We start from the raw sequence: 15,900 nt of genomic DNA on the forward strand, positions 1-15,900 counted from the left end.
ATCTGCAGAAGTGAGGGACTGAGAGGCATTTTGTAAGAGATGAGAATTTTACTTGTGGTCAGCATCACACAGGTAGCAGTAGAAATGCAGAGATGCTCTGTCATCAGCATGTTTTATGTTAAATACTGTCCTAACTCAGACAGGCCACATAATGATGAGGATTACATGTGTGAGGAGGAAGGCAGTGAAGCTAGAATGATCACAACCAAACACATGTTCCTGTCTCTAGAGCTTGAAATGGGTTGGCATGGGTTCACTTGTACAGTTCTTTCAAAATGTTAGGTATAAAAGAGGTAGTTAATAGACAACTGTAGAATTCTGTTCATGTTTAGGAAAGCCTCAAATAGCTTTACACTACCTTTGCTTCGTGGTCTTGTAATGGATGCCATAATATATTCTGTTTAAATTATTAACATATGCTTTATAGTACATGAGTAGTATATTGAATTAAAATTAAACTGCCCTGGTTACAACTTCTTACAGACTGTCCCTGGTGCCAGGTAAAACTACTAATTAACTTTGTGACTCCCAGCTTATTCCCCACAGACTTGAAGGTTGTTTTGCTGGGGACAAGTGAACAACATTTAGCTGCATCTGTAATAATGTAATACAAGCATTCATTTAATTTGATTCAGAGCCACATAAGTCTGGACAATGTTCTATGTGGTACAAAAAGCATCTTCAAATATGAATGTAGAGGGTGGGATGCATTTCTGACCCATGCTCTTGCTGGATATTTTGGTGCTCTCTGGACCATCTATAAAGTGATGTCTCCTATGATACTGATGCTTTCTGGGGAATACGTTACATTTCTCAGAACATCAGTATACAGTGTTTGGATTCATAAATGGGAGATGTCTAAAAAGGATGTTTTCAGATGATAATTGTTTAGAGGAAGGACCTGTAATATTCTGTAATGACAGAATCATTATAATTTTTCTTTGTATTTCTAGTTTGTCCATCCTCTGAGTTGCTCCAGTTTCCCAAGTCTCAGGTGAACCGGTTGTTGCTACTTTCATTTCACTGTACAAATTGTTTGCTAACTTGTCTAAGATGTGTGGAGAATTTAGGACAGAACTGAGGAGTATTCATATGGAGTGTGGGGGGAGCATTGCCATTTTTATTTCTCACTTCCTCTCTCCTCTTTTTCCTGTAATCAAGAGCACGCAGCTGTTGCACAATCCATTCTGTGCTCCACATATCTGTCCATGTTGTCAGCCGCTTGTGTATCAAGTCTGAGGAGGAGGAAGAAATACGAGGTGTGTTAACAACAGCCAGGTACTTCCCATTCACAGTTTTAGCATGCGAGAGGAAGTGATGTTCAATGAATAGAGCTAATCATAAGTTTTCTGATGCAATGCTTATTCTTTTGAAAATGTTGATTGGATTTTGTATTGCTGGGTTGGCTGGTTCTCCAGCTTCATGGAAACCTGCTTGGAAAGTTGTCATGCTTTCGTAAATCTTCTGGACCCACCTGGCCTGTTCCACTGGCTACCCACCATTCTGTGATGCCATGACACTGCTGGCTTCTCCCAGTTACCAGGAGCTATCCCCTAGGCTGGTCAGCAATTGAGCGAGCTGCCCATTTGAAGTCCTTCAACTATTGGCCAATTACTTTGCTTCCAGCTTGCCAGATCCTGTAGCTTCAAAGATCTTAGCCCACCCAGGTGACTGCCTGGCCACCCACATAGCAGTGAAACAGCAATGTAGGCAGAGTCCTGGCATGGGAACTGAGGCATCAGCCCAGAAATGTTTCAAAATATATTATTTCTATATACGGGAGTGAAACCTTTTTGGGAAGGGTGAGGGGAAGTGTGCCAACATGATTTCCTCTGAGAGATGAACATTCCAGTTCCCGGCGCTGGTACAGGCAAGTCATGGGACATTTTGGCTTTTTGCGGTTCACAACGTGCTTGCCAGTACTTGGCTGACAAATACAGTCAGTATGTGTGTGAGTACACAGAAAGGAAGACCAGCAATTAGTGGGTTTGAATCATACATGGTGAGGGTCTCTGCTGCTTTACAACATATCTATTGCATTGGGAGAGATTGTAGGATACAAGCTGCTCTTGTTGCAAAGGCGGCACCATTACTGGTTTGTGCTCCATTGCATTGGTAGGCTGTGGGTGAGGCTTGATTCCTGGAGGTATTTATGGGAGAGGTCACCATCTGAAATCTAGTCCTCTATCATATCTCTGCCCCTGGAAGCTAGAATCTCTGAGTGAATGTATGTCTTCCAATGTGGGCTCTCCCTGGCTAAGGCAAGGAGACCTAATTTTGGACCTTTGGCACATAGTTCTGGATCATTTGGGAAAGGAGGCAGTTTAGGTAGCTTTTGTTAATTTTCTGCTCTGAACAGACTCAGTAACTCATGATCTACACAAAAGTTTTCTGGCATGTTGGCCATACCATGTCTCACCTGCCACATAAACCATGAATGTTGGAGGCCTAATGTTAAAAACACCCTAGTTCTCTGAGGCTATAAATTTCTATTGACTTTGGTAGGAGCTTAGAACTATTCTGAGTTCTCAGCTTTCAAAAAGCAATGTACAGAACTCTCAAGAGCTTCAGAAGTCCCACAGTATTACATGAATTAAGAAGTTAAAAAAGAGCTGGGCCTGTGAAAATTAGTTTTCCACTAGAACAACAGCATTTAAAATTGCAATCAAGTGTTAAGTTTTATGTGCTGCTGAAACAGAAAAATTAAAGCAGACGTAATATGCATGCATAAAGACATTCAGAGATAGTATCGGGCTCCATGGATGACTCTGCCTTGGCACAGGGTAGACTAGCTTTCCTAACATGAACTGAGAAGCTTGGCGTGTTCCAAGTGCCAGACTCTATCCTCACAGTGACCTGCCTTCTGCGCTGGGCTAAGGGGAGCAGGTGACAGAAAGCAGCTTTCATAAAGCTGAGAGTAAAAATCTCAGCAAAGTGAATCCCCAGTTGCAATATTAGGAAAATTTTCTGACTTCTTTTTGTCACAAGAATGGCACAAGTGGACTGGAAGAACAGCCACACATCTAATTTTCGTCTTTGAAATATTTTCTCTAGGGATAAGTATCAATGCAGAAGGAGCTTCTGTATTAAACCTCCATGACTCTACAGAGCCCATGAATTCCTCATGAAGTAAGTAGTCTTCTGCTCTTAGAAGTTGCAGTCCACCAGAAGTGAGTCAAGGGGATCTTTATTGCTGTGAATAAGCTTGCAAGGCTCATAAACTCTAATAGCTCTAATATTTTCAGTCAAACTCTGGTTATTCTGTTTTAAATTGCTCCCACAGTGTGGTTGATGTATAGAAATTTAGTAATAAATAAGTAAATAAATAAGATACAATGATGAACATAAGTAAAGGAAGGGGAAAATTCCCTTTGCAGTTTTACCTTGCAGTAACCTACCCAAGAGCAACCTACACTGCAAGCAACCTTGCAGTAATGTCGGAAGAACCATCCAAAGAGGTAGGGAAAAGCCCTATGACTTTCTGAGACTTGGGGGCAATAAATTGTAATGATCTACTTGCAGGGGCATGCACTGAATTTTCTAATGTCTTTTCCACCTCTGATACTCATTTTCCTGTGAATCTTGATGCTTTAGGCAGATCTCATAGACTATGTTATTTGCCCATGATCAGATTCCCACTACTGAACTTAAGGTGAATTTTTATGTTCCAATTAAGCTGAAGTAATGCCTGCATGCCACTAAGAAAGGGCAGTAACTCCTCAGGAAAAAAAAAAAAAGTAATTTTCTATTGCTTCACCTCCTTAAATGACCTTAGCATTTGGCCAGAAGGGTACTAGAGCTTACACTGGGACAGGGGCAGAACTCTGTAAGCTCCAGACTGGGATGGGAGACAGACCTGCTCTTTTAGTGCTAACTAGCTCTTAGGCAAGTTTTATTGCAAAACAAAACCTCACTCTCAGATATTTCTATGACTTGAGCATTTTCCAGTATTTACCAACGATTCTGTGCCAGTACCGACTTCTTTGTGATCAGTATGCTTGCTACAAAGGGCTTTGCAGTTGTTTCCAAAGTTAGTGGTGATACACTTTAATCTATTCAGGTCACCCTGAATTGGCTGTTACTGTTTCTTTGCCCTGTCTCTAAGCTCATATTGGGGTGTTTTTCTTACATTTGCATGCCACTAAAGTCATCTGGACTAGTTAACCTAGGACATAGTTTGGCTGCTGCCAGCTGTGTTTAAAGAGTCTAGCCATTACCTGTACTAACCTACAGAATGACAGACTGAGGATACCTGCTATTGTCCTTAGTCTTGTTAATTCTGGAGGGCTATTGGAGGGTAATTAGTGCCAGGAGTGAACTGAACCCTTGATGACTTGCGCATTATTTTAAATTAGTCCTTATATATCTTCTAGCCCTTTCTGAGCCAACGTCTAAGGGCTGCGCTTGGGTAAAGGTAGAACCTTGAAAAAATTCACGTACAGGACTTAATAAGGATTTGACCCAGCAGCAGAGTTAGAAAGGAAGTAGTGCGATGTGTGTCATAAGATCACAGTAATCTTTGGTTTTTAATTACTCTTGGCCAGCATAATAACATTAAGTAGCAAACATTTCCTTAGTGTCTTGTCTTGTCCCAAAGAACTTAGAGTCATAGAAGTTGAAAAACAGTAGGAGAAAATAAGTGTTACTCCCTTGATTCTGAAAAAGTGACTGTTCAAAAAATAGAAGGGTCTGGTGGCAACTAGAAAAGAAACCCTTCTCTTGATGATTTGAAACTAAATACCATAAACATGTCAGTTCTTCCTGTCAGCCAAGTGGTGAAGTGTAATGCTTACCTAACTCTTCTGAGGTCTTTACTCAAGCAATTTCGTACTGACATCAGTGTCAGACTATTTGAATACGATCTGAAGATAAAGGTCTCAGAAACTGGCTTGAGTGGAATTACATTGAAATATCTTACTCAATTATTTCAATTAGATGCTCTGTAATAACTTGGTTTAAAACAAAAGAACAATTTCTAAACTTAAACACAGTGGATTTCAACGTGTGGTTTTACATTGACGTATCTTGGAAAGATAGCACTCCAGTCCTCAGATACCCCAGATAAATAATAATCAATTTCCTCCCATCTTGAAGCTACAAAGATCACCATCTCACCATATGTACACCCACACCTGCAAAATATCTAAGGAAATTATTAGTTCTCTTACCGTGGTCAAGATAAAGAGCCAGAGATACTGGTTTTACTGTATGATATCTTTATTTAAAATTGCAGTGGTTCAGGAGATGGGTAAGAGGATATAGCACCTTTTACTTCTCTGAAACAGGTTTAGATTTTGATGGCCAGAAAGACTGTTCATTTATTAATGCTGCTATCACCTGATTGCTGTTCAGAAAGAAAAACTGGTATTTTGTTCTAATTAGCATTAGGTGTGCTGAAAATGGATGGTTGGAAAGCATTCAAAGATCTGAAATAATTTCAGATTAGGTGTGTTGTTTTGCTCAGACAGAATTGTGGGAGGAGGGAACAGTGAAATTTAGCTTGTATTTCAAAATGAATTTTTTCAGTCTTGAATGGTCTCAAAGTCTGGCATTTCTGAAGCTTTGCTTTAGCTTCTAGTCTCACATGGCAATGTTGAATTGAAAAACGGAGATATATTTTAATAAGAGGATTTTTTGTGCAAATTATTTGTTCTAGTGGTTCAATAACCACTATATGAAAAAATAGTTTGGGGATGTGCTTGAGAAAAAACATGTCTCTTTCTCCAATTTCTGAGGACATTTTGAATTTCTTTTTGTTAATTTGACTATAAACAATTATTTCCTCAGATTACTATATTTTTCCTAACCCAGCCACTGGGCTGAACAAGGCAGGAGCTGATTTATGAGGCAAAGAGAAAGTGGCTGTCATCTCACACTGCCACTGTCTGGTACAACAAGAAGTCTCCACAAAGCTACGTTCTTCCACCTCCATCTCCTTGGTGGTGTGACAGCAGCTAGCCCTAGGAAGATCCATCACTTAGCTCTATTTAACAACTTTAATGAGTTGAATAAAGAGATGTTCTCAAGCATAATCATAAGAGATATATTTCTGTAGGAGAGAGTCTCAGTAATTGCTACCCTTGCTTGAGATGCAGTTACGATCAACACTGAAGGACTGTGAAGGCGGTGCTCTGCTGAGGGTATTTTTTGTACACCAAAGCTGAGATGTTCTCATGAGAAATTTTTCTCTGCTGTTGCCATTGCTGGGATAAATAATGAAAAACACTCCATGAGGCTTCAGCACCTTTTGTAAGCTCTGTCCCAATTAGCTTTTAAGTTTAGGATAATCCAAATCAGAGCCATTTTGAGTTGCTATCATTCTACAGTGTGGTTTCTGACAGTCTAGCTGTGACTGTGAGTAGCTTCTTACAAGGGGCTTAGTGAGCAGCCCATTGGATAAGTTGCATGAAGCTTTTATTTTTTGCATACTGGGAACAGCATAGGTCTGCATTCCTTCTATTCTGATTCTGTTTCACATGGTCTCTTGTATGTATGATCCGAGTGCCAACAGGTTGTGTATGAAGCATTTTCACTTCTGCTGCCTACTATTTGTGCTGTGCCCTCTTTGCTTTGGATTTAACCTTTTAGATTTGTTCTTCCTTCTTTATGCAGTTGACTTTCTTTGTCTTGCTTTCCCCATCCTGTATATTTTTTGTGTCTGTAGTAAGGCCTGACATCACGTAGCCCATCTCCCCCATGTCCAGGAGGAAATGGACGTGGTACTTGTCAGTGTGCTTGTTGACAAGCAACACAAAATGTTTTATGCATTTTGGCCTTGCTGATTTACTGGAAACATTAACTTCTTGGAGGGGCTATTGGAAAAATTAGTTCCATAGCTCTCCAAAATAACTTTTGCACCTTGATTTGAAGACATTTAGGAGCTTTTTTTTTTATTTCTTTCCTGTTCCATTAAGGCCTGGGTCTCCCTGCTGCAGCTGTTCTGTTTTTAATATGTTGCTCTGTTTCCAGGCAGACATACCCCTCTTCAAGTGGAGTTCACTTTTCTATGGCTGTTTTTCCATTTGCCTTTTCTCTAGGAGGCAAATTTGTCAGCCTACTATTTTGGTCTCTCAATTCAATTACAGCAGCAGAAACCGTGATCAAAGCTGGAACAGTACTATGGAGGAGGAAAACCAAAACTCCTTTCTGGATAATAGATTTTTCTCTCTTTTCCTTCACTTTTTTTACAATCTGTGGAAAAGGGATGCTACAGATTCCTGTGTCCGAGGAAGTACAGACAATTATGTTTGCACTGCAGTCATGACTACTGCAGTACACATGCCCAGGTGAAGCTGTCTAAAGTGTTACTGCAGGGGCACAAGACTTGCATGGTTAATTGGTCTGAACCCCAGCTTGCTTTCTGATGAGTTTTGCTTATTTTTCTGGGAGCTTTGTAGCTGTCTGTTGATTTAATGTACATACATAGCAGACCTTTATTTCAGATACCTTCTGGTATTTCAAAGATGCCACCATAACCAAGTACTCAAGTTCCCACTCTGCTGCTTGGATAATCAATCCTACATCCAGTCCTGAGGTCTAGCATAGTGGCTACATCACCAGTCACAGCAGAATCTTCCTCCTGAAAAGTCAGTTTGAGCTGTTGGTTATAACTTGCATAACCCCAGGAGCATCTGACTGGAACTGATTTTAAATTGGTGATTTTTAAAAATCTTTTTAAAATTATTTATTTATTTATTTAGTGGAGTGATTTAAAAAGTGGTTTGAACATGATTGACAGTACATATGTGAATTTCAGGTAATAAATAATGCCAAAGATTTCAGGTAAACCTATTTTTCCTAAACAGTTATTTTGGTTACAGTTCATTTTTTCTTATCTTGCCCCAAACCAAACTCATAGCTGCTATTTGATGAAAATTAACTCTTGACCCTCTCCCCTTCAATCGGTATTAGGTGTCTACTGTTTGTTTAGTGATGCCTGGTCCTATCTCTTCTTGTGACTGATATTACTGTGTTCAGGTGAGCATGTATTTATTGCAAGCTTATGGTGTCCCCCAGGCGTTTTCCCAGCTTGGATATGCAGGACATCCACCATGAAATTGCAAATGTGGATTATGGTACAGCCAGAAGTGATTGCCTGGAGCAGTGCCCTGACAGGCAGCCCACAGATTGTCTACCAGCAGTCCACAGGAGGAATGGGAGAGGCGGAGGAAGCTGTGTCTGAGGCATCTCCTGAGGATGCTTCAGGACCCACCACTGTCACTGGTAAGCTGATGGGGGGGTAGAATGAGAAGCTGGGAGATGTCAAGTTGACACGTCCTTTTTATAAGAAGCTTCTCAAGGAGTAAAGGCCAGAATATGTATACAGCTTTCCCTTTCCCTGTCAATATTTATCTCAGCTCCACCAGCACCACTGTGCTGGCCAGGTAGTCATCCACTAGATACTTCAAAATAAGGAGGCTTGATTTACTGGTTTGCAGAACAATTCCCAATAATATATTAAAACAAGTCCCTGCTGTAGGAAGAGTTGAAAAGGGCCCTTCAGAAATGGATTGGTCTCCCAACAGAAATTTTAATAGATGAATTTTGGCTATCGTCTCCCTTCATTTTTTGCCCTTCGAGTATTATGTGGAAGAACTTAAAAGATACAGAAAATTCAGCTACTGAATGGATGGAAGAAATGGGGGCAAAGGGGGACTTTCTGAACATGGCAGAATCTACCCATAAACCTGGCAGGACAATATTGGGGCAATAACAAATCACAAGAGGTAATAAAGTGACAAGCAAAGATGTGATTACTGCAGCTTTCCTCTCACCTCTGACATTGCAGATCTCCCTGTCAGACGTAGGCAGAATCTCTTCTCCACACAGAGGAGGCAGAGGGTGGAGCTCAGCGCCTGTATAAATTATATGTGTCCTTCAGGTTGTTTCAGCAGCAACAACAAGCTGTGAGCGTGTTTGTCAGCTGACTGATCTGTTATCCAAATTGGGTTTTCTGCTGCTGTCGCCATCTTGTGAGCCATGGGGAGCCCACCAGCCAAGGTAAGAGAATTGCAGGTCCACTCTGCTGTGGCCTGACACCTTGTTATTGGGAACTCTGTCTCCAGCTCTCGCGAGCAAACTCTCCCCCTCTGTGCTTGTTGAGATGCAAAGGAAATCTGCTGCTGGTGTGATGTAGCAGGGTTATCTTGAGCTTTGTAAATTTCCTATTTTCCTCTTTTACCTCTCCATATTTAATACATGAGCTAGTTTAAGCAAAAACACGGTGAAAATGCTTTCCTTTTCTTCTATCTTAAGGTGTACATGCTGGAGTGAACACCAGGAAGGAAAAGGGCTGGCCTTAAGTTTACCTCACTGCAAAACGAAAGTGCTTTAGTCCTACTGCATGCTTTTCTCAGGATAGCACATGTTCATTGCTTGCCCAAGCTGAAAAAAACCAACCAAACAAAAAAAAACAACACAAAAACCAAACAACTTTTTCTAACAACAAAGCACAATTTATATTACTTTAGCTGCAGGGGGTAGTTCTAATGAGCTGATTTAGCTATCTTTCATGTTTACAGCGAGTGTGATTCTAGTGGAAGTATTTCTTGTTTGGACTTGAGTTTTCCAATAGTAAGTTCCATTCAGAGATTTTAGCTGATAGATTTTTGTATAAATGAACAGAATTATCGGCTGAGAGTTATGTTCTTGAGTATCTTTAAAAGGTAGTGGGTGCCGTGTCTGAAATGGAAGATGTGAATAATTTGCGAATGAAACATTCTTTGTGTATCAAACCCTATGTCAAATTTTACAGCAAATAAAATGAATATGGGCATTCCTGGGGTTTAGATATAGTGGAAAACAATGTTATATGATATGGCGCATGGAGAATTATTAATCGTTAAGATTGAAGAATATTTACTATAGGCAGTAATATTTGCATGTGAAGTTAAAGATTCAGCTGTCAGTAGCTTAAATAGACAGGCTGAATGCTATGATAAAAATATTCAAACATTTGGTGCTCAGGGCAAAGAATATAAACTGTAAATGCAAAGTACTCTCTGGATAAAATTTGTATTTAATCTGTCTACCTACCTGTTAGATCCAGAGCTATATATCTATCTTAGATATAAATATTATCTATCAATTTTAAGTATCTATTTCGTATCTAATAAAATAACACTGGATCTGAAAGACAGGTAGATAGCGTAGATAAAATTTTATCTAGAAAGTCTCACAGAGACGGTTCTTATATTTGATCCTAATGCTGCAACTGCTGTTCTCTGAGTTTAGACATAATCCTGCTTGATAGGCAACACTGCCAAAATGTTAGAGTTCAAGCATAGCTGCAGGTCAGAAAGCTTCTATTCCCAAGAAAGAATATTCATTCAGTAATGTAGGTAGCTGTCAGGCAAATGCATTTTTTGGTATATTTAAATGGGTAAATAGAGACAGAAATCAGACCCTAGTGGTTTTGTGGGTTTATTTTTCTTTTAAATTAAAAATTCAAATTGTCTGGAAAGTGTGGACACTTCATGCTATCTAGGAAGGCCTAATAAAAGTCTCCCAGTTAGGTTTTTACTATTTAAATATGCTACCAAGATGAACAATATTCATTTGGAACTTGCAGGGGATGCTTTTAACTTTCATAACAGTGTCTTTTCTTTTGCTCAGACACGAATAATTGGTCTTTAGAAGTTTTATTTTATGAACTAGGAAATTTTTTTTTCTGTGGTAAGATACTCGAAAGTTCTGCCAATACAATGCCTCGAGCAACCCACTTATACATGTAAAGAGATGACTGAGAGAGTATAAAGAGGGGACGCATCCCAAATCTACAATGACTCTTCAAACACTCCATCAGTGATAACATTAAATTACAGTAAATGTTCATAAAGCAAATTAGATTTACTTATCAACGGTTCAACTTCCAATGATAAGATTTTGGATAATTGTGATTCTCAAGGAAAATGAGGCTTACATGCTCATGTTTGTTCCTTCTATCCCCTCTCCTAGTTTTGCGTATTTCTTCAGTTAGTTGGTTGTCCCACCAAAATTTTGCATTTCTCTAATTTTAATGGAAATAGGCATCTAGGTAGAAGGCCAAACTACAAGCAGTATTTTCATTGATAGAGCGGCTAATAAACTCAGCCCACATTGGATATTAAAGAATCTATGTGGAAGAGAGTGTTTTGGAACCACTCTGGTCATGAAGGTCATGAAGCTTTTTTTTTATTTTTTTTTTATTTTAAGCTTATAGCTTTAACCTTAATTTAATAGATTGTATCCAAATTGTATTTGAACCAAATCATCAGTATCTAAGTTAAAATAAATGATGACAATATGCCAAATTATTATGTTTGTTGTGAGTTCTTCTACATAAGACATTGTACTGCTTCTAGTACGCCACTGGGGAAAGAAAAAGCAATGCGTGAAAGCAGGTAATTAGTTATGCCTAAAAGATACTGATAAAGCCAGGTGATAACCCTAAAGCTATTTGCAGAATGCCAAAAGACAGGGAGCAAACTCTTCATAGAAAACTCTTCATATAACCTGTTGTTATTCCATGGTGGTAACTCTGCTCAGGGAACTACTTAGTTTTGGGGCAGGGGAAGTGCAACACTGAGGTACCAGTCAGACTTCCAACATGTGGTGATGGGAAGAGGTTCCCAGGTTGCCAGGCTCTGCAGAAACTACTCGTCCAGAAGAATAATTTCCTAGTGAAGGTAGCCATGAGGCCTTGTTCATGGAGCAGCATGGTGGGGCAATATGGAGTGGAATCAAGGATGTGGAGCTCTCAATAGGTTTTGCTTCTTTCACTGCCATCCAAAGACGGTCTCAGTAGACTTCTTATTAATGAGCTTTGAGAAGCTCATATACTGTCAAAGTTGTCTTTTTGGCATGAAACCCTGAAGTGACTAACTACCTGTAAACAGGAGAGAAGGCTAATTATGTGTCCTCCTGAAGCTGACAGGCATATGACTATTCTCTGGAAGCCAGACAGTAGGCCAGCAAATGTATATTATTACAATCATTGAGAGGTTGGCAACGGATGTGAATTTTCAGTTTGTCTAAGGTTTCATGCAACTGTAGCAATTCTTCCACGCTAATTTTATCTCCTGTTTATCAACTTTTCTCTATTTTAGACCTGAAATTGCTCCCTCAAAACTTGCTTTCGGAGTACAGAAGTGTAGTTTAATGCTAAATGCTATCAAGTGAAAAGATTTTTTTTTGTGTGCACTTTTTAGCCTACTTTCTGGGAGTCTGGACATGCCACTATTTATTGGTCTGGAGTGGTTTTGTCTAGGATGCAAATATACACAGGTAGCTGACTCCTGCACTCTATCGTTGGCCTCAGTGTGGCACTATTAATTTTCCAGCAAGTAAGGATGATTGTATTTCTAGGCAAAAATAGAATGATGTGCTTCTGGGAAGCTACATTTGATTCTGGATATTTCCAGAGGGGATTAGTTACTCTCTGTGTGCCTATACAGGAAACTGTGTTTCCGACAAGGAAGTGAGCTGAAAGGAGCAAGATCAGTAGAGCTGCAAGACTGTCGAGAGCTGTCTGGATATGATGCCTGTGCTTATCAATTTGCATTAATCACAGTATTACTCATTGTGTCTCATTTTATGGAAATCACAAATGGTATCTCTAACCACACGTATTTTTCTCTAGAAGGGTGTTCTGGAGTGCCAGCACTTTTGGGCAAGGATGTTATTTTAGACCACCCAAATCAGAACCCAGTAGGCTGCCCTGGACCATTGTAGAGAAAATGAGCTCAGCCTTTTTCTGATGAAAAAGAGAATTAGCCCAATTCTGAATGGTTACTGCAGGCTGGAGTAACTGCAGCCTTGGGAGCAGGATGGCTTCGGGCTTCCCCAGGGAATTTTCACAGCCCATAGGGTTTGTCATGGCTACCTTTACCTGTCTCAGCCTGTTTATCTTTTCCCCTGCAACAACACAAGGACGATGCTGCACCAACTCTGAAGCAATGGATAGTCATCTTGGGTGATGTTTCCTTCGGCAGGCAGATGTTGACATTTTAAAGCGAACTGCTTGCTGTTGGAAGGGAAAGGAAGGAGGCAGGAGGCTCTCTGGCTCTAGTGGGAGAAGGTGAAAACGCATGACACCTATCACAACTGAGACTACTCTGATAATGAACTGCAGATGCACCTTTTTTTGTAAGAAATTATGAAATTTTCATCACATAAGGTTCAGAGCAAATTATATACGAACATCCATTTCTCTCAGTGAAGGCAAACTCTGAGAATGATTTGGGCTTCTATTGAGCAAGGGGAAGTTGATTACAAAACAACATAGAATTAACATATTAATTAAAAACAGTCAGCCCTGTAATTGGCTACAGAATCCAATATTTCATGTTAATGAAACCTACTAGGAATGCTGACTGAGCGTTCCAGTTGGTACTTCCATGTTAAATAACTATTTGCATGGGAAAATTAAAGTAAAATTATTTCAGTAGGCAACTGGAGTAATTTGGAAGTGTCCTCACTGGAACTTGTAATGTCTATAATGTGTTAAACTCAGAATGTTTTAAATATTTCAGTTTTAAATTGGAGGAAAATATAATAGGAATGCTTCTTGTTCCACAAACGTCTTGCATTTTTATACAAAAGGTGTTTCAAACAACTGTTAAGAATCCAAGAGACAGTGTAATTTCTGATTTTGTAGGTTTACCAACAAGGTTTCTCTGCTTAGGTGACTCTTGAATATCAACCTGATTTTTTTTAAAGGATGTAACTTTAAAATTGGCATCATAATATTTAATATTAAGCCTTTATTTGAATGTGCTAATTCACGGTTAAAATGGTATACATCTGATGTAACATCATTTACCTCTAAACAAAATTGAATGAAGCTGAATGAAAGCAATTCTCATTTCTAATAAAAATACCCAATAGTCTCCACCCCATTGTAAAAGAATTTCAGGTTAAGTGTAGTGACTGCTTCTGTGGAGGGGTTCCCCCTTCCCCAGCTCCTAATATCTCTGAAGATAATCATTTCAGTGTCAAGAAAACTAATCATGGTGCTAGCTTTCAAAATAATACTGTCAAATTATTTCTTAGAGTGTAGTGGGATACTCTGGTTTAGACAAATAGATACGATATTTCAGTCAGGATGTAATTTAAACTGCCTTTAAAAGTACTGGAAAACTTCCAACAGTGTGTGGTCTTGTTTTAATTTATTAGTTATAGCAGGGCTGGTTGTTGTTTATGCTTATTATTGCTGACACGGCAAGCTAGTATGAAAAAAAAAAAGATAAAACACTCAAAATAAAATCAAAAAGAAATTTTCCAATTTGAAAAAAGAAGGAAATACTTTCCTTAATTAAAATTATTATTGTCGGTGTATGTGTGTTCATTCAGGATTATCAGAATATCTTTTAAATGTGCTGAATATTTTCTGACTAGCTTAGGCTGGGAAGCTTAATTCTTTGTTAGAGTTAGGAACAAGTAACTTGAAATAAGCATTACAATGATATGTTGCCTATGACAGAAATAAATCTCATGTCTGGAAGAACAATGGTCCCATTTCCATTAGGTGTATTCAAGACACCTAATGATGTGGGATTCTGTGGTATTATGCCTCCAAAGCAGGGCACTTTTCTTCATCTGAGTGGCCTCAGCTGGGCCAATGATCCAGTCACTTAAAGTCTGTAGTGCATTCCTCTAGATGCCTTTTGGTGAACGTGGCCTACTTAGGAGCATCATGCAAATGTACTCCTAGCTGGGGTATGAAATTGAAGATTTTAAAGTACTTTGACAACTGCCATGTCCAGGCCCAGTGTCAGCGCTGTGCCAAGACCAGGAAGGCAGGTGTGAGTTTCTGTTATCGCCTTCCAAAGGCCCAGTTTTGATCCAGCTGTGGCACAAGATCCTCTGCAGGTTGGCAGTACAACCATCACCACGGCCATGCATGCACCAGGTTGCTTGAAAAGAGACACCTCTAGGGTGACTACAGAAACTTTCTGTAGCATTGTCTGAGTTCCTGTCTTCTTTCTTTTTCTGTCTTCACTTACTCAAGCTACTTAGCAAATAGCCCAGTGTGTAACTATGCTTTTATCTTAGCATGGTGTACTTCTACAGGAAGGTGGTCCCCTCACTTCAGACGGGCAAACAGCAAGGACAGACAGTCCCCTGTACTTCTCAAAATACATATGATTTTTATATTATGAGCCGATGAAACTAATTACATTTGTTTTCTCTGCAGATGAAGATTTGTCCCATCTACATGCTCTCTGTAAGAATCATACAAGCCAGGAACATCAAATCAAGAGACCTGTGTGAGTTGTGGTTTGCTTGTGCTTTTAGTCACCTCTAGAGTTTACACAGTGAGCAATGTTCCTAACTTCTGAAGGTATACAAATAAAGTACATAAAGCAGAGCAATAGAAGTATTAATGCCAGGGCTATAATCAGATCAAATGCCTATGCCATCATTACTTTGAAGGTCATATCTAGTGGCATTTCAGAGAAATTGTAAAATCCAAGACTCCCAGGTGAACTTTCTGGACCAATAAGAGAAGGTAGACCATGTGAGGGCACTGCAATCTGTAAATCTGCTTGGAGTTGTTTGGTTTTGATGTTCTTAGTGGGCATACATCATAGCATGGGCAGGCATTTTGCTGCACAGGACATGTATTTAGGAACCTTTTATTGAAATGTATCGATTATACACCATAGTCAAAGGTAAATTAGAGAATTTCAGGCCTTCTAAAATACAGAGTCATTTGGAGTATTTCATGTTAAATAATGTTGCTAGTTTCTGGCTAAGGAGAGCCTCTGCAAAATCAGCCCTAAGCACATGCTGAACATGCAGGCAAAACAGATTTTTCCATGTACTTTTGTATTCAACATTCTTTCACTCATTATCTCACCCTTACAGCTTCCTATGGCTCCTTCTCAAGGTGTCTGATGGATCAGCCATTCAGGCTGT

At 39.5% G+C, this 15,900-nt stretch overlaps 1 protein-coding gene across 7 annotated transcripts in view; it reads left to right on the top strand.

Moving 5' to 3' along the window:
* The window catches only part of PLA2G4B (phospholipase A2 group IVB), a 52,117-nt gene that overhangs the window by 12,317 nt on the left and 23,900 nt on the right, over positions 1–15,900 (top strand). For 6 of the 7 annotated variants that reach the window (XR_005820039.1, XM_040557452.1, XM_040557451.1 and 3 more), the window contains 3 exons: positions 8,017–8,223; positions 8,882–9,000; positions 15,176–15,248. Coding sequence is in view for 6 of the 7 variants with exons in the window: in XM_040557452.1 (XP_040413386.1) it covers positions 8,980–9,000; positions 15,176–15,248 (94 nt within the window). In the remaining variant the exon portion in view is untranslated. Of the gene's footprint in view, positions 1–1,106; positions 1,260–3,054; positions 3,130–3,594; positions 3,653–8,016; positions 8,224–8,881; positions 9,001–15,175; positions 15,249–15,900 lie in introns of those variants that run through there. The other variant, XM_040557453.1, reaches the window with a different exon arrangement.

This window comes from Cygnus olor, chromosome 5, assembly GCF_009769625.2.
Source record: "Cygnus olor isolate bCygOlo1 chromosome 5, bCygOlo1.pri.v2, whole genome shotgun sequence".
NCBI lineage: Eukaryota > Metazoa > Chordata > Aves > Anseriformes > Anatidae > Cygnus > Cygnus olor.